Source organism: Pelodiscus sinensis, chromosome 4, assembly GCF_052426305.1.
Source record: "Pelodiscus sinensis isolate ZL-2025 chromosome 4, ASM5242630v1, whole genome shotgun sequence".
Taxonomy (NCBI): Eukaryota; Metazoa; Chordata; order Testudines; family Trionychidae; genus Pelodiscus; species Pelodiscus sinensis.
Genome location: NC_143055.1, coordinates 50115283 through 50134890, shown reverse-complemented (window position 1 = coordinate 50134890; position 19608 = coordinate 50115283). Strand labels below are relative to the sequence as shown.

The 19608-nt window shown below is 44.7% G+C and overlaps 1 protein-coding gene across 2 annotated transcripts in view; it reads left to right on the top strand.

Moving 5' to 3' along the window:
* The window catches only part of SCFD2 (sec1 family domain containing 2), a 303862-nt gene that overhangs the window by 144112 nt on the left and 140142 nt on the right, over positions 1-19608 (top strand). The window contains exon 6 of one of the 2 annotated variants that reach the window (XM_075930434.2): positions 9691-10064. The exons of the other annotated variant lie outside the window; for it this stretch is intronic. Coding sequence (XP_075786549.2) covers positions 9691-9806 — 116 coding nt within the window. The 3' untranslated portion in view covers positions 9807-10064. Of the gene's footprint in view, positions 1-9690; positions 10065-19608 lie in introns of those variants that run through there. 2 annotated transcript variants of the gene reach the window in all.

Genomic DNA, 19608 nt, shown 5'->3' with positions numbered 1-19608 from the left:
GTATGTGGTGGTTCTTATTATTTTAAGTTTGGTCATGAGTACTCATCTACTGGTCTCTTGTCTTTCAGAATAACAGCATGAAAGCATTTGGGGAAGGGAGAGTACAGATAAAGAATTACTTGAAATTTGCAGTCACATAGGACAAAAGAGGTAGCCTTGCAAGCCGTTTATGTGCCTTTGTAAGTTTGCATCAATGTAAACTATGATAAGAAATAATTACAAAATGCACAATAAAATAAGTTTTATGGAAATGACAGGAGTAGTATAAATAAGTTCCGTGATAGATCTATTTGATTTTTTCCCCACTGAGTGCATACACATTCCTAATGAATTCCCAAGTGCCCATGGTGTTGAAGATTTCTACCACTTGAAAAGTGTTAGAATTTGAAGTATATCATTTTTTGTGCTCCAGAAAACAGATGAAAACCCCTTGCCATCTCCTTATGGATGTTTTCAGAGAACTTTCTGATTGGTTTTCTGTTACTAAACCATATTTGTCATTGAAAAAATACGATTTTGCCATACCAGCCCAAGTTTTGAAAGTGGCCTTGGCAACATGTTACTTCAACAGAAGGGATTCCCTGTTGGTGTCTACAAATTAATCAGAGATGATTTAGGAAACCATGCATCCATATTTACACAGTGACTCCATTGCATGTACATAGACGTTCTAACAGCCTGAGGCAAAAGACAGGACTATGCAGCACTTTAAAGCAAAATAGCAGAAGAAATTTTAAATCCAGAAATCTCCAGCTGATTAGGCCATTACTATATAAATAAGCTCACTGCTTTAAGATAAATAGCAATTTGAACAACCTGAGGGTGAAACTTAACATAGATTATAAAATTCTAAAAGGTGGGATTGCTTTAGTACAAAAACACTGAAAAATTAATCACAAAAATACTTTTTTTTTCCTTTGGGCTAGTAAAAAAGATGAGAATACACGATTATATGAATTTCTGGTGATGACAAGAATCTGTACTACAAAATAGCAGAAGAAATTTTAAATCCAGAAATCTCCAGCTGATTAGGCCATTACTATATAAATAAGCTCACTGCTTTAAGATAAATAGCAATTTGAAACATTTCAAGTGCAGATTTAGTGGCGGGTATAATTTCTGCTTCAGAGGAGATTAAGTGGTCATAGTCTTGCATCCATTGTGTATCAAAGCTTTCTGATTAGTTCAGTGACAGATAGCATTTAATCAATGGACATGAAAGAATATTGCCGTAGGTATTTCCTTCAGTTACAAATATAGCTAACTCATTCATCAGGGAAGGGAAAAGGCTTTCCCAGGTTTCTTGCTTGACACAAGGCCAGCTTTAATATACCCAGGAGAAACGTTTGCATTAAAAGATCATTGCCTAGATATGCCTAATGTAAGTTTATGCAGAATGTTTGAAAACTGGACATTGATATATCTACTGACATCATCAAAAATAATTTCAGACATTTAAACTAGAGCTTCCCACATCCCTTTCCTGTTTTCTGAACATTCAATGACAGTTCCATTCTTTTTGCCTCAAGGGAAAAAGTAAGGACCATTGGGGTCCTATGTCTTATGATTTTACACTGTTAAATAAGTCTCTTTTTCCTAGCCCATCCTTACCTAGTTTCAGTTTGGGCAGTGAGAAATGCTAGGCAACTAAAGTTGATTATAGTCTAAAGGGTCCCATCTAAATAAATGCTCCAAAGAAATGTTGCTTTCTGAGAAATGGGTAGAAGCAATGTCTGGAATGACTAGGGTCCCTTCGTGTTTTCTCTCTAACTGCCATAAGAATGTCTCTGTGTAAGAACAGAACAACCAAGGGGAATATTTTGTACTTTCAGAGCAAAGAGAGAGTGATTTCCAGATAAGTGGCAAACTAAGTAATCTCATTGTTGGAACTCTTAGGGCATGAAATTGTCGTCTTGCAAGGCTAGATCCTCATCAGTATAAACATACAACATAATGCTGCCATTTACAGTGGCCATATCAATGTCGTGATTGAGTATGGAAAAATATCTCCTCTGTCACTGCTAGAGATGCACATATATTTTGTGATCCTATCGAGTAGGGGTTCCCAAATTTTTTGATACTGGGGACCAGTAAATCTATTCACAAGCTTTTGGAGGACTGGTAACATTTATTTGCATATTTGCATATTCATTAAGCAAATGATGAATATGCAAATAAATTGTTTCTGGTCCTCCCAAAGCCCCCAGTGCCAACAGAAAAGTCAGTCAGGGCCACACAAGTGAGATACAAAAACACAACCCCTCCAGACTCCTCAAAACTCACTAATGTGGCCCCAGTTGTGCTTGTGGGTGCTGGGACAGAGTTCTGGGGAAGGGTGCCAGTGAGTGCTGGGGCAGGGGACAGAGTGCTTGTGGGTGCTGGGACAGGGTGCTTGTGGGGGTCGGGGGCAGGGGAGGGGACAGGGACTGATACCTGGGGATCCTGTAGCTGCCAAGGTCCAGGAAGTGCGTGGGCTGCTCCCCTGTCCCCCAAACCGCGGCGCGGTACCTGACACGCTGCTCCGTTGTATGCCCAATGCCTTCCTGCGCAGGGGGAGCGCCAACCCCAACCACTTGGGCAGCGCGCGCCTTGCTCCTCTGCTCCCCACGGCAGCCCGTGCCATCCAAGCAGCTGGAGCCGGCAGAGTCCCAGATTCCCACCCGCTCCCCTGAGCGCAGGAAGGCAGCAGGGGAACAAAGTCCCCAGCAAGTGATGGACCGGCGTTTTAGGTATTGCACCGGCTGTTGGGGCAGAGGAAAGAGCTGCCCGTGCACTTCCGCGACCTGGCGCATAGCTGCAGAACTGCCCCCTGACCGCAGAGGAAGCCCGCGCTACCTGTGTTGACACTGGGAGTTCAGCATGGCGTTTATCATGGGGGTTGCGGGCAGCGAGGCAGGCTCTCTCAATAATTGTTCTGAGGCCCAGTATTTTTTTTCTAAGGACCGGTACCGGGCCACGGACCAGTTTGGGAAACTCTGCTACAGAGAATTTGTAAACGTGCTCCATGGCTATCTTAAATTCTAAGTCTCAGATGAGTATCCGTGTTAGTCTGTGACTAACAAAATAAATAAATATATAGTTTCATGAGCTTTCTTGGGCAAAACCACATGATTCTCTGTATATTTTTGTTAATCTCTAAAGGTACATCTACACAGTAGCACTATTTCAAAATAAGTAGCATTATTTTGAAATAACTTAGTCCATGTCTACACAGAAGGCAGTTACTTCAAAATGTCGAAATACAGTCAAGCCAGAGGACTTCTTGCTCTGAGTCCTGACTCTCATTGTATGAGGAGTAAAGGAAGTCGGAAGAAGAGTGCTCTATTTCGAAATAAGTGTAGTGTAGACGCTCCCAATTTTGAAATAAGCTACGCAATTGACGTAGCTCAGTTTGCGTAGCTTATTGCGAGATAAGCCCTGCTGTGTAGATGCACCCTAAGGTGCCGCAGTACTACTCGTTTTTAAATTCTAAGGGTATGTCTAGACTACGTTCCTCTGTCGCCAGAGGGATGTAAATTAGACATACCAACGGTGCAAATGAAGCGGGGATTTAAATCTCCCGCACTTCAGTTGAATAAAAATGACCACTGCGTTTTGCCTAGTCAGCAGTTTGTCCGCAAAAAGCAGCTGTCAAGACGGGGATCGGGTGATAAAGAAAGCCTTTGTGGCCAATCCCTTATGCCTCGTAAAATGAGGATCAACTGACAAAGGCTTTCTTTGTCGCCCGATCCCTGTCTTGACAGCTGCTTTTTGCCGACAAACTGCTGACTCCGCAAAACGCAGCGGCCATTTTTATTCAAATGAAGCGTGGGAAATTTAAATCCTGCTTCATTTGCACTGTTGGTATGTCTAATTTACATTCCTCTGGCGACAGAGGAACGTAGTCTAGACATACCCTAAGGTGACATAATGAAGCAAAATGCAGGACAATGTAGCACTTTAAAGACTAACAAGATGGTTTATTAGATGATGAGCTTTCGTGGGCCAGACCCACTTCCTCAGATCAAATAGTGGAAGAAAATAGTCACAACCATATATACCAAAGGATACAATTAAAAAAATGAACACATATGAAAAGGACAAATCACATTTCAGAATAGGAGAGGGATGCGGGGGCGGGGAGGAAGGAAGGAAGGTAAGTGTCTGTGAATTGATGATATTAGAGGTGGGGAGAGTGGGATGTCTGTGAGCTAATGGTATTAGAGGTGATAATTGGGGAAGCTATCTTGGTAATGGGTAAGATAGTTTGAGTATTTGTTCATTCCTTCTCGGACAGTGTCGAATTTTAACATGAATGACAGTTCAGAGGATTCCCTTTCAAGTGCAGATGTAAAAGGTGACATAATGGGGATTATTATATTCACTGTTTGCTTTGTGGTGTTGTATGTGATTCTGCTCTCCTGTACTGTTCTGTAGTAACTCTGTGTGTGTTACTCAGTTTCCCTGGGCTTTGCAACACTATCTGGATGAGGAGGGGAAGGCTGGGCATGACTTACTGTGGAAGTATGCTCAGTCTCTCACGTCTTGAGGACCAGGTGACAGCAGAAAACACCTTGCCCAGGAGTCTGAACAAAGGAGAGGGTAGGGCTGACTGGTTGGCTGGGTGTGTGAGTTTTAGTTTTATTGGCTGGCTTAGGGAGAAGGGAATCTAGCTGGCTTGGGGGGCTGGGCAGGGCCCAGAGCCTGGGCTCTGGGACCTTTACCCCCAAGATGGATTGCACTGACTGCTCCTGGTTCCTGTAACAATTTTGTGCTACGCTGTGTTCCTGTGAACCAATACACTTTCTGTTCTACTTGCTGGCTGAGAGTCACGTCTGACTGCAGATGGGGGTGCAGGACCCGGTGACTGCCTTACACTCTGTGACATAAGGAGATTGAGTACGAGCTGCCTGTGACCTGGGCAGCAACTTCAGTGGGCTGCTGCTCCACTTCTTGCACAGGTGAGCAGTGTTTAGCCACAACCCCCTCTCCCGTGCACTGATCACTGCAGCTTGAGAAGACATTGAGTGAGGTGGTTAAGCTACACTTACCTGGCTTCTTCTCCCTCTAGAAGAGGGGAAAAGCAAGGACTGAATTGTGCTCCTGGGGCATTGCGTTATTCACTTCCCCTTACTTTAGGGTTTATGGTAATTCAATTACCTACCCTGGAAAGTGAGAAACTCAGCACTTTCTTCTGGAACTCTCACTGAGGGTATTAAATCCCAAATAGAGCTTTCCTGAAAGGTGCAAGGAAATGAATGTCCCTCTTTAATGCCAGAATCTCAAGGATATTTTTGGTATGTCTGAGCATCTTCATTTTTCAGAAAGTCATAGATTTGAAGTCAGTGAGCTTGTGTGCCAGTGCAGATCTGTCCTCTGCCTTTGTGACAGACTGCAGGTTGCCAACTGTCAGTGTAAATGGCTTCAGAAAGCCATTTTCAGTTATGGCCCTGAAGCAAATAAATCTTTAAGTATTAGTGCTTTATAAGTTTATCCTTCCTTCGTCCTTTGGGAAACTCTTTAGCCATATAGTAGACAGGACAGATATTTCCACATCCTTTTGATCGACATGCATAAAAAGTCCATTTGCCAAAACAAAGTTGGGTTTTCATACAGATTTCTATTATTTGGGCCACAAATATATTTTGTGGAGGCCTTAAACTGCATTATAAAAAGTTCTTTGTGCTTCGTGCCTTGCAGTTCACTGTAGATCACAAGATAGTAATTGAAAAAACTGGAGAGGAAAAGTTTTTTCAAACTAAAATTCCGAGGCAAATTGGCTACATGTAAGAGATATGTGGGGAGCATATTGTTTTTAATTTTAAATATAGAATTACCTCTGCACCGCACAAACTTAATTGTATCTAATTTTTATCTAATAGCCTCCTTTCAGGACTATTGTCTGTTCCATTAGGAAACCCCTGAATTAGATGCTTATGGCTTACTCAAAAGCTCTACTTTTGGATTGAAAATTTCCTTGCTGGATCTCAGTCTTAAAGTAATTTTCATTCTGAATCCCCCAGTTGTTTGAGAGGAGACACCCAGTAATGAAGACCCTCATCCAATTTTTGAAACAAATCCACTAATTGGTGTAAGTTTATGAATGTTAGCACATTTCTCAGTCAGACAAGTTTCACACTATTTCAGGTTCTATTGTGAAATCTTGTACACCCCCTGTCGTTCCTCCTCCCCTCCCCCCTTTGCAATTCATTAGGACCTTACAAGTGAAAGTGGCAATTTTTTTTCAAATCATGATGAACTGGTGATTCAAGTTTGTATCTTTTTTTGCAAATATTTATTAACATCATTACAAGAATGCTAAGGTTACAGAATGAAACACTCCAAAGTCAGGAAGGATACTCTCTTGTTTCACTATCAAACCATACAGATTCCCCTCTCCTTCAATGTACCTGTAAGACTACAAGGCAAAACTACTTCTTTTCATGGCATCATTATTTGCTGAGAATACATGGATCCAGCCAACCACTAACGCTCCTTCCCAAATGATTGAAAGCCATGACTGGATTACCCCAAATATGTTGCTTTATGAGACTGCAAAATAGTCAGACAGAAGATCTGCAAGACAGATAAACTGTCCTCCTGCAGCACTAACTCTCTAGTAGTAGCTGTGTGGCTCAAACTTCAGTCACTAATGGATACTTAGAGGCGGTCAAAATCTAGATCACTAGGACTTCCCTTGTAAATTTGACAGACAAGAATGTGCAAGTGTATGCTCACACCATAGATCAGGGCTCAACAACATAAGCTTCTGGATCCAGTCTGTGGATGCAGCGGAAGCCTCAGTCTCGCCTGCTTGCCCCGTGTTTTCCCCCCACTCCCACATACCACTCAGAAAAGCAGCTGCAGGGCCCTATTTGTCTTTGAACAGCTGCTAGCCCAGGAGTGGTGGGTACTTCACGCTCTGCCTCTACCCGCAGCACAATCCTATTGGTCGATTTCCAGCCAACGGATGCTGCCTGTTTAAAGAATAGGCAGTGCATGAAGTACACACCACTCCCCTCAGATGCGCAGCTATTCACAGACCCACATTGCCCCTGCTGCTGGAACGGGGGCGAGGCAGGCAGGGAGCCTGCCTAAGAAACCTGGTAGGTTGCTGGCTGGGGCGTTGCCAAGGTAAGTCTTGTAGCCAGAGCCTGCCTCTGGCACCTCAGATGCTCCCTCCCTCCAACCCTCTGCCCCTCTATCCCACATATCCCAAACCCTTTGCCCTCCCTCCTGCACCCATACTCCCTCCCAGACCCAGCACCCCAATCCCCTGCCTGATGCCTTCCTGCGAAGAGGGAGGGGGAGTCCTGGACTGCGCCAGCCCCAACCACTTGGACAGCGCGTGCTTTGCTCCTCTGCTCCCCACGGCAGCCCGTGCCACCCAAGCAGCTGGAGCCGGCAGAGTCCCAGATTCCCACCCGCTCCCCTGAGCACAGGAAGGCAGCAGGGGAACAAAGTCCCCAGCAAGTGATGGACCGGCGTTTTAGGTATTGCACCGGCTATTGGGGCAGGGGAAAGAGCAGCCTGTGCACTTCCGTGACCTGGCCCACAGCTGCAGAACTGCCCCCCGACCACAGAGGAAGCCCGCGCTACCTCCGTTGACACTAGGAGTTCAGCACGGTGTTTATCTTGGGGGTTGCGGGCAGCGAGGCAGGCTCTCTCAATAATTGTTCTGAGGCCCAGTATTTTTTTCCTAAAGACCGATACCAGGCCACGGACCACAGTTTGGGAAACTCTGCTATAGACAATTTGTAAACGTGCTCCATGGCTATCTTAAATTCTAAGTCTCAGATGAGTAGTCGTGTTAGTCCGTGACTTTAAAAACAAAGAGTAGTTCTGTAACTTAAAGACAAACAAAATAAATAAATAAATATATAGTTTCATGAGCTTTCTTGGGCAAAACCCACTTTTGCCCACAAAAGCTCATGATTCTCTGTATATTTTTGTTAATCTCTAAAGGTACATCTACACAGTAGCACTATTTCAAAATAAGTAGCGTTATTTTGAAATAATTTAGTCCATGTCTACACAGAAGGCAGTTACTTCAAAATGTCGAAATACAGTCAAGCCAGAGGACTTCTTGCTCGAAGTCTCTGCTGTAGATCCCTGAGCCTGTACCCTGGTATCTTTCCCATTTCTGATTGGCCTGTCCCTCAGTGTAAGACCCATTACTTGCATCTGCACAAAAAGCCCTCTCCAGAGAGGATTCCAAGAAGTTATTTTCTAGTTCCTCTGTCTTCTGTCCCCTTGGCATGCGCCTGGAAATCCCATGGTGCATATTCTGTCAAATAGGCTTTGTATGTATGAAGGGAGAGGTTTGCCATGTCAACATTTCTCTTCCCCATTATGAGCATAGACATCTTTGGTCCCTTATTTCCAGTCTGTTCTCCTTGCACCGCAGAGCAGAGACAAACATGGAAGTTTGTAAACTAGAAATATATATTTCTAATTTTCTTTTTTCAGTTTTAATCTATCCTAATCCTCACATGTAATTTTAAATTTTCATACGCAACAGAAATTGCAAATGCAAAACTTTGCACTCTGTTTTAAGGAACAACTTCACGGAAAGTCCTGATGTTATCAGTTTCCCAAGGATATACGGATGCAAAAAAATTCTAAGAGAGCCTCTAAAATGCACATACAGAGTTATGAGCGTTTGTGCATGCAGAATGGATGACTGCTTGGCCAAATGTACATACATCAGTAGTTGCATGTTGATGTACTCATAAATATTGCAGGAGCATTGTTAGAGACTGCTTTGGAAATTGGGCCCAGAAAAAGTAAAAGGCAGAAGGAACCAGTACATATCTGAATGACTTTGTCTGTAGGAATTGTAGGTGTAGGTGGTTGAAAATGCATTTATAAGAGCAAGTGTTGAAAATCATAAAAATGCAGTTGAACAGCAAAACATATTTTTAATATGTATGAAATACAGACCTAATAAAAACTGATTTTATAAGACCTAACTGTTGTCAATTAAAACTAATATCAAAGTTAAAACTTTCACTTAGAGTTCTGTATTTTTATTTATTTTTCTTAGTGTTTTAATGTGCAAAAATATTCAGCCCATTTTCCTTCTGGCCAAACTAAAAAAATATCAGGCTTATAAAGTAGGTGTTCTCTGCAGAATCAATGTTGATGAGAACCATACCACTGAACAGGAAGCTCTAAAGACAGAGAATGGCAGACGAGAGCTGCTCCATCTGCTCTGGAAACATATTACTGTATAGTGGAGGCCAAAACAACTGACAAGACTAAGTCATTATTTATGGAAAGACTCTGAACTCTGGCCATTTGTCAAGCTGACTCAAGTAGTCTATTGCTGGACCTGATGAGCCAGCAAGTATCCAACATAGATTTGTGCTCTAATAACTGTCACATGCAGAGGTGTTACTGAAACAAATTGCTGAAGTATTAGGCAAAAAGGGGGAACATACGTCCATCAGCCGGTGACCCTGTTGGCTCACTTCACTAATAAAGATTCAAAAGAATTTTTAAAAAAGCAATTAAAAAAACCCAGAAATACTGGGTAAAATTCTGGTAGTATTTCAGTCAATGGCAAAACTCCCATTGACTTTAATAGAGCCAAGATTTCATCCGCGCTATACAACATTTCAGTGCAGTACTACTGCATGATTTTATTTCATGTTATAGGAACTGTCTTGGTTTGTATGTTAATGAAATACTGTCTTTGTTTGCCACTAGTAAAAGTTCCAGTCCTCGAGCTGATTGGTGAAAGCACTCCTTGTTCTCTTCAAACATGTGCATCTTTTGGACCGATGAAACCTGATAAGGATGTCTCTGCTTCTTTCTCATGTTAACCACTGTTGAAATCTGGGAGGCTAAAGAATCAGCTAAAACATACATAAATGCCATTGTAGCCAAGACCGGGTTTGTGTGGTTTTTTCCAGTGTTTGAGGGAGTGAAATAGTGTCATCATTCTGAAATTTGTGAATCATTGCGTGGTAGAAGGTTTTTCAAAAGCACTGATCTTTTCTCTCTCTCCCTACAGAGGGTTGCTATGTAGGCTGAGTTTCCAGAAATTCATATATATTGCAGCTGTTGTTCTCTCAGTGCTAATCTACTATCTGGCTTTTAATAACATTGAGCAATGTGCTGCCATCTTTACAAATTGTTGTGGTATTCTTCTTGTTGCTGGAGGAATATCCCCGATTCAGAAATATACTCAAAATCTTTTATTTTCTGATAATCTTTCCTGTTACATATGTGACACTTTTATGTGCACATTTTAAGACAATTTTGAATTTATCTCATTCATTCTGTTGTTCATTTAATTTATCTGATATCTTTCATATTGTCTAAAACACAAGTACCAAGGCAGCAAAGAGTAGTTGCTAAAATCATACAAAGGTTCAAACTTACAGAGGTTCCAACTTAGTCATGCCCTTTAGTAAAACATGCCTACGAGGTCAGCCTACAGGTCCTCAGCTAATATGGTGAATATAGAGAATGAGGTGATCTTTTATATAACAGGATCCTAGACCATGTTGAATTTTAAATTGAGAATAACACCTTAGTTTGTAAGTGACTGAATAGATAGCCAGTGTAATGAAAATTGTACAGGTAGAGCTTATTGAAATGTTTACGAAAAAAGACTTTTCTATCAAAAAATTCCATTTTGTCAAAATCAGAATATTTCTCAGAAACATCAGGTCAAACGAGAGAGAGCCTAGATTTTCACTTCCTTGCCAAAACGGCTGCAGCCTGAGGATGTAGAACTGGGAGAGGTACTGTTCTTCCAATGAGTTCTGTGGATGTAATGGTGGAAGAATCATTATTGACTGTTTGGCATCTTATGTAAAAATTACTTTGCATAGGCTAGTAGGTTGTGTGGCACTAATAGCTGATACAGGCAGTCCCCGACTTACGCGGATCCGACTTATGTCGGATCTGCACTTACGAACGGGGCTTTTCTCGCCCCGGAGCTCGCGGGCGGCAGGACCGCCCAGAGCACAGCGGTCCCGCCACCACATCCTCCGGGGCGAGAAAAGCTGCTCCGGGTCTCCCTGGTGTGCTGGGGGGGACTCCCCAGCACAGCAGGGAGATCCGAGCAAAGCTGCACAGGTGGCCGGGTCCCCCGCCTCTGCGACTTTGCTCCTGTCTCCCTGCTGTGCAAAGGAGCAAAGCCGCACGGGCAGCGGGGTCCCACCGCCTGTGCGGCTTTGCTCGGGTCTCCCTGCTGTGCTGGGGAGTCCCCCCCAGCACACCAGGGAAACCCGGAGCAGCTTTTCTCGCCCCGGAGGATGTGGTGGCGGGACCGCTGTGCTCTGGGCGGTCCTGCCGCCCGCGAGCTCCGGGGCGAGAAAAGCCCCGTTCGTAAGTGCAGATCCGACGTAAGTCAAATCCGCGTAAGTCGGGGACTGCCTGTATCAGCTATTAGTGCCACACAACCTACTAGCCTATGCAAAGTAATTTTTACATAAGATGCCAAACAGTCAATAATGATTCTTCCACCATTACATCCACAGAACTCATTGGAAGAACAGTACCTCTCCCAGTTCTACATCCTCAGGCTGCAGCCGTTTTGGCAAGGAAGTGAAAATCTGCACAGCAGGGAGACAGGAGCAAAGCCGCAGAGGCGGCGGGACCTCTGCGCCTCCGCGGCTTTGCTCGGGTCTCCCTGGTCTGCTGGGGGGGAGGAGAGGGGAGGGGACACAGCTAGTGCGCCCCCCCCCCCAGCAGACCAGGCTTTTGTTGCGGGACACCTGGGGTAGAGCAGCTGGGGTGCTGCCGGGTTGGTCCTGCGGGGACCTACCCGGCAGCGCCCCAGCTGTTCTGTCCCAGGAGTCCAGATTCAGCCGCTGTTGAAACTGATCAGCAGCTGATTCCAGGAAGCCAGGGGCAGAGCAACTCTGCGTAGGGCTTCCTGTAGTCAGCCGCTAATCAGTTTCAGCAGCGGCTGAATCTGGAGCCAGTTCTGACTTACATACAAATTCAACTTAAGAACAAACCTATAGTCCCTATCTTGTACGTAACCCGGAGACTGCCTGTATTATGAGCCTTGTTCCTCTGGTATCTACAGGTTTCTATTCCCATGTCAAATGTATCCCAAATGGGGAGACTTGCCTGGGAACTGTGGTGAGAGGAGGCACAGGTCAGAGGGATAGATTGTGACTGACATTACTGTGGGTATCCCAGGAAGCTACTTGCTTGCTTACCTATAGTTCTACTGAGTGCTACCTGTTGGGTGAAGAAATGTGTGCACTATGGGTCTTATGCCCAGCAAACTAAGGATAACAAGGATTCCACTAGCGCAACATGTATGGGAGAAACATGGACATGTTTATAAATAGTACCCAGAGGCATAGCACCATGGGGAAATATTTCATCCTATTCATTCAAAGATTTCTTCTCCTCTGCGTCGGGGTAAGAGGGTTCTGACAAGCCCAACAAAGTGATGAAGGCCCCGTTTTGAGTGCCGTGGACTCTCTACTTTTGGGAGAAGGACTAATTTCTGTCCTTCCCTGATACAGGATTGGCAAGGGGTAAGAGAGAGTAAATGAGAGGCAACTAGAGGAAATGAAATTTCATTCAGATGTCTAGTCTTCCTTGGGGCTGGTGGATTGACAGTGGGGAGGTGGGGTAGGCCTTGCATGTAACCGTGAAGGCTAACCAGTGAGCCTAGGCTTATCAGTTAACAGTTTAAACATCTACGCTGTGACATGCAAATTTCTATAATTTCACAAATTTCTATAATTTGTCCATATTCTCTTCCATGAGCTCATATTCTCAGCAGGAGTCTGCCTCAGGGCCCAGCCCCTAATTTCAGTCCTCTCAGAAACAAAAAGAAAATCTCAATTAACAGTAATAAAGAGCAGTTCCAGCTACTCTGGCTAGGGTTGCCAGGTATCCGGTATTCACCTGGACAGTCCAGTATTTTCGGCTCCTGTCTGGTAAAAAAAATTCAGAGATGTCCAGTATTTTCTGAATTTTTCCCCAGCCAGGAGGCAAAAATGCCGGGCACCTGGCAACCCTACAAACACTCAGCACCCGCCCCCCCCCGATCCCTCCCCAGCCCCCCACACCCCCAGGTCCCCAACCCCCATGCTTACCTGGTTCTGCAAGGCTGCTGGCATAAAATGGCATTGCTTCTCCTGGGTCTTAGTGCTCAACTTCTCCCCTGTTCCTATCCCTGCACTAAAGGGGACATGCTGTTTTATTAAAAAAAAATTTTTTTTTGCTTAATAAGTCTTTGCTTAACAACTTTGGTCTCCCCCCCTCCCATGGTTTTTTTCCCCTTCAACAGAATTTTTTCCTGGTGGCTTTTTTGGGGGGAAGGAAAGGAGGCGTGTTTGATATTTTTGTTTCAACCATCTGGCAACCCTAACTCTGGCTACCTGGGTCTTCCAGCTGTCTGTCTATCACTTTGGGCTCACAGCTAACCTAAAATAGCTTTGTTCTCTGCTATGCTCCTTTCTGGGAGCTGAGGATGAGAGGTCAGTCCACCATCCCAAGCTTGGTCTTTCTGAAATGAGATTCTCCCATTTCAAAGGTCTTCTCCCCGCTGCCTCCTTGGTGTAGCGGGGAGGACTGCCTGGACCCAAAGCCATTTCTTAATCCCTTCTTGCTTAGTATAAGGTTTGTAATCCCAGCACAGAGATGCAGCTGGCATGAAAGATATATACCCATAAGGCCCTAAATGCTTCATTCTCTATCAACTTGCTTTAAGATGCATCTCCCATTGGCAAATTCAGCCAGCCTGGTGGCTCACAGTTGAGGGCAGCGTTATACCAGAGATGTCTTAAGGAAAGTTTTCAAAACATCAGATGACAGTATTGAATTGTCCAAAAGATCGTTGTTATGTCTTTGAAATAAGAGTTCAAGTATTGGATATATGGTGACAGGTATTCAGGGAAGCACATAACAGAGGCTGCATGAGGAAGCTGCTCTGGATCAGAGGAGGTTATGGAAAACTTTTTACTATACTGCTCCTTTAATGTCTGTATTGGGGATGTGCTGCCCTCAAAGCTGAGAGTTTCCCTGTTGCATGGTGTGGTGGGGCGGCCCTGCCCTGCACTCAAGCCCAGGGAAACCACCTGGTGCCAGGGGCGGAGAGGGCCCCACCCACGCAGCCCTACTGGGCATGCTCCCCGGGGAGCCAAGGCATAAAAGGCTCCCGGCCTGCTCAGAGGGGGCAGATCGCGGCCAGAGCTGGAGCTGACGCCCAACCGCCCACGGCACAGACCTCCCGCCAGAGAGGGAGTCGCCAGGCCCAAGGCGGGCTCGACCCCAACGACGGAGCTGCCGGCCGCTCCCCCTGGGACCCACGCACCAGACCTGCCGACGCCGATGTGGGAAGTGCAGCTACAGCCACCCGACTCATGCTGACAGGTGGGACCGCTCCTGGCTGGGGGAAGAGGGCAGGAAGTGACCCAGCGCAGGGAGCTGGAGAAGCCCCTGAGGGCTCGGTGCGTTGTGGGGAGGAACCCCCGCCAAGCCAGTGGTGGGAACCGCCCGCCACTGATAGAGCCCTGGGTCGGGGCCCCCTACCCTCCTGCCCTGAACCCCGGCGAGCGGGGTCTCGGCTGAAGGACTAGGCCTCAGAGCCTGGACACTTTCGGACTAGGCTAGAGGGCCATAGTTCCCCTAATACAGGGGCAGTGGACCTTTGAAATGAGGCCGGGGAAGAGTGAACTATGCCCCGGAGGCGGGCAACCTGCCCCAAGGAAGGGGCAGCCCCCCAACACATGGCCAGACATATGGACAATTTGCTTTTGGGTTTTTTTTTCAAAATATTCTGCCTCTATCTGGCTAAGAAAGGATAGACTTCTGCTGAGTATTTTCTTTGAGACCTTTGCCGTTCTTAACACAGCAGTTTTATATATACCTATGGCAGAACTGCTGCTTGGCCAGTTTTCAGGCATAGGTGACTCACCTGGAACTTTAGTTTGAACTATTCATACAGGCATTTAGTGGCTAGTAATAACTGGAAAAAATTGCTGCATCAAGCAAAATGCCAGTTGGTGTGGGGGTCTATCATGTCAAATTGACTTTTGTGGAGGATTGAGATGGTTTTTATATTTGCATACTGTCCTGCTTGTAATTTCTGGTTATTTTTTTTTAAGTTGTCATTTCATAAACATGAACAGAGCAAGTTATTCTGACAACTCTCTGTAACCCAGGATTGACCAGAAAGAGTGTCATACATAGTCTACATTTTTTAAAATGTCAACATATCCTGTTCTATTCAACCCAGTTTACTCTACTTTTCCTTTCTGATGGTAAGCATAATCAGTGACTGTTGACCTGATTTCCCCCTCTGCCCCTCCATTTTGTGAAACTTTTGAAAGATCTTGTTTTCTTCACGCATTGGAACAAAAACAAAATATTTCATGGAACAGTACTGCTGTTTTCTAGCAAGCTTTAGTTATCGGCTTATCTTGACCTGCCCCATTCAGAAACCAGGCTGCTGTGCTCTCCCCACATGAAGCCTCTGAACTGGCCCAAAAGTTCATTCAGTAAACCAGTAGGTTAAGATAGAATTGATAACTGTGGTAAAGTTTGCATGCCAGAGAAGTTACTATCTGCATATCCAGAAACTACAGAGGCTCTAAAACCATGGTGTCCAACCAGTTCTGAAGCGGTAGCCACTAGAGTGGCTACTGCTGTAGCAAACTAGGCACACTCAACCAGCCAAATAACCACATTGTTAAGCCAACTGACCACACTTAACTGATCAAATAGCCACATGTGGCTAGTGCTAGTGTGTTAGACACCACGGATTTAAAAGGATCCTAAAGCCAGTGAAATATTACACTGGGGAAGAATAGGAACTGTCTCTCAAACTAAAAATGCAGACTCAATTTCTCATCATTCCTATGCATCTGAGATTCCCAGACCTTTCCCTGTCATGACCTTCTTTTTGGGTATCTAAATATCACCCCTTTATGGGCACATATAACAATACATTTCAAAATGCTATCCCAAATTCAGCAAGCCTGTTATAGAGAGGAATAAAGTACATAAGTGCTATACAATACATTATATAAAAGTGTATGTGTTAATGAATTCACTTAATGTTTACATATTTCTTCCTTAATTTTGATAGGAATTAAAATTTATTTTAATGTCAGAAACATTAAAATACTTCTCCTGTGCTTCTACTCAAAGTTAAACTTATTTTGAAGCACAGGATGTATCTGAAAGTAAGCCATTCATAATATATTGTGCTCTTTTCTTGGAAAAAAAAAAAGAACAAGCTCATTAATTTCTAATAAATAAATTGGTGCATTTTTAATTGCTGCAATTTATATTTCTTACATTTTATATTCATTATACTGTAGTGTACAGGCAGTCCCCGGGTTACGTACAAGATAGGGACTGTAGGTTTGTTCTTAAGTTGAATCTGTATGTAAGTCGGAACTGGCGTCCAGATTCAGCCGCTGCTGAAACTGATCAGTTTCAACAGCGGCTGAATCTGGACGCCAGTTCTGACTTACATACAGATTCAACTTAAGAACCCCAGGCATCCCCAAGTCAGCTGCTGCTGAAACTGATCAGCGGCTGATTCCAGGAAGCCCGGGGCAGGGGCTTCCTGTAGTCAGCCACTGGTCAGTTTCAGCAGCGGCTGACTTGGGGACGCCTGGGGCAGAGCAGCTGGGGTGCTGCTGGGTTGGTCCAGTAGCGCCGCCGCTCCTCGGCGCTACTGGTCCAACCCAGCAGCACCCAAGCTGCTCTGCCCCAGGCGTCCTGATTCAGCCGCTGCTGAATCTGACCAGCAGTGGCTGAATCAGGACGCCTGGGGCAGAACAGCTGGGGTGCTGCCCGGTTGGTCCCGTAGCGCCCAGAGCGGCGCTATGGGACCAACTGGCAGTGCCCCAGCTGCTGTACCACAGGTGTCTGGAGCAAAGCCATGGAGCACGGGGGCAGCGGGACAGCCCAGACGCGCCGTGGCTGTCCGCTGCCCGCGTGCTCCGCGGCTTTGCTCTGCTTTGCCCCCCCCCCCCGGTCTGCAGACCAGGGAGACGGGGGGGAGGGGGGAGGCAAAGCAGAGCCAAGCCGCGGAGCGCGCTGCCAGCTGACAGACCAGACGCATCTGGGCTGTCAGCTGGCCGGGCGCTCCGGGGCTTGGCTCTGCTTTGCCCCCCCGTCTCCCTGGTGTGCAGATCAGGGAGACGGGGGGGGGGGGGGCAAAGCAGAGCCAAGCCTCGGAGCGCGTGGGCAGCGGACAGCCCTGTCCGCTGCCCACGTGTTCCGCCGCTTTGCTTCCTCTCCCTGGTCTGCTGGAGACCAGGGAGAGGAACCCCGTTCGTAACTGCGGATCCGACATAAGTCGGATCCGCGTAACTCGGGGACTGCCTGTATATAATTTATTCTCCCCACAAAAAATCCTGCAGCTGTAAATGCTTATGGCATTGTTTGGATTAAATATAAATAAAGTGTCAAGAAATTTAGCACCTTTTTTATTTTTAAATCAAATGACAAGCATTAAACACACAAAGCCAAATGAATTCCTGGAGCCTTTCCATTAATTTAAGTAGAGTTAGGTTGGGGTGAATTTGGCCCATAGTGTTAGTTTCAAACCATTTTTTCTAACTTCCCAAATTAATTATCTGATCTAAAACCAAAGATGTAGGACAGTATGTTGAGTGGGCTCTACTTCTACTTCTAGAATTATTCTCAAAATAATTTGCTAAAATTTGTATTTTGTTGATTGCTGGGAATTTTGAAATCTGGTATAGGATTAATTAAAAACCAGGCATTTTATGACTCATATATTTCATCAACAAAAGAGATTATTGAGGGCTGATTCTGCAATCCTTAGTTGAGTACAGCATATTTAAATTGTTCCATTGCATCCAGTAACCCAGTTTGCAGGAGTAAGTAATGAGAGTGAATGAGAATAGGGCCCTTAGATGACACACAGCATTATCAAAGAAAGCACTATAAATAGCAGTTAGATAAAACATTTGTTAAAATGTTTTATCTATGATTTGGTTTGAAAAACAGCCATTTGATCCTCCTTTGTGTTAGAGTGGTAAATAATGTTAATTTGTATGTGTGTCTAGCATTTCCAAGGTGCAAAATTAGCAAATGACTTGTGGAGTGAATCAGTAAAGCTATTGTGCTCAGTGAAAAAGTGAATAAACTAGCCATTTTAACTCAAGCCTAGGCTTCCCCTTCTCTGAGTTCCCTAGCAGATCTTTTGAACTGAATCGACTCCTAAAATAAAGCCACTTTTTATGTTTTTTTAGTCCATACTGAGTATTTGCCAAAGAATTCTATGAAGTATCTGTGAATTTACACTGAGACAACACCACACTACTTCCCCTGTTTCCTGTACTGAATGGCGAACACCAATGATAAACTGTAATACTACTCAAGGTAGGAAGAATGTGCTGCCAGAACCTATTTATCATTTCACTGGCTTTGTATCATGCACATCCGTCTGAAGTTAAACGGAGCTATAAGAAGAGTTTTCTTTTCTTCAGCTTTGCCAATGATAGTATCTTGTATAAAGATTAACATAGAAGTTCAGTGTTTACCCATTAGATTTTCCCAGCCCTCTAAAAAGAAAGTGGAAGGGATATAATTTGGACTCAGATGCTTGCAACTCCTGAGATAATTAATATCAATCTATCTTTCAAAAGAAAAAGTGGCTTTTAGCTAGTTAATTTTGACTTAAATCTTTTTATGGCAGCTTTTAAGATGATTGTATGATATTATCCATTTAAACTCATTTAAGATTCATGTACAATTTTGACCATTTTCATACATTTTCAAGGTTTATTTTAAATATCTGAAGAGCCTGATTTAGTCAACCTAATTTAATTTACTTACCCTTTCTGACAGCACAAATAAGCAGTGGCTTTCCCTCTGTGGAATCTCATTTTAAGTTTTGGAAAATAAAGTGAAAATTTAAAAAATGGTGGGAGATATACTTGATCATAGAGCTCTGGGCAATGCTTACAAGCTAAGCCCTTTGGAACTCCGTTAACATGGAGCAGGATACTCTTGAAGATATTTACTAGTAGGGATGTTAAATATCGGTTAATTGAATAGTCGATTAACCTCATATCGGTTACTCGACTATTCTGTAATACCTGGGGTGGGGCCAGCAGCCAGTGTGCTCTGACCCCACTCCTGGGGAGCTCTCTGCCACTCTGAACTGTATGGGGTGCCAGGCAGGAGCTGGTCCATGAGGGGAGCCAGTCCAGGTGCCTGCTGCCTCATGCAGCTGTCTCTGGTACAGAAGCAGCAGTACAAGGTGGCAGCTGCCCCTGTCCAGGGGAGGTCGAAGCTCCTGGACCCAGTGAGATTTGGGACTGAGCCAGGCTGCCTGCCTGCCTGGCTCCTAATACACTTTAAATGTAGAGCCGCGGCAGGGGCTGGTCCTGGACCCATCGCAAGCCAGGACTGAGTCAGGCTGCTGGTCAGCCTGCTAAAAAATATATTGGTGTGGGGGAGGGAGGAAATGCATGTAGTCTATAGCATTAACTGATAAGCTTTTGCTTATCGGGTAATTGGTCAATCAACTACATTTATTACATCCCTGTTTCCTACAATAAAATGGGAATTTGCCCTTTCTAGTGTTTATTCACTGCACAAAACTAGGCATTTCACTTTTGCATTCTGCTACTTGTGATCAATGGATTATTAAAC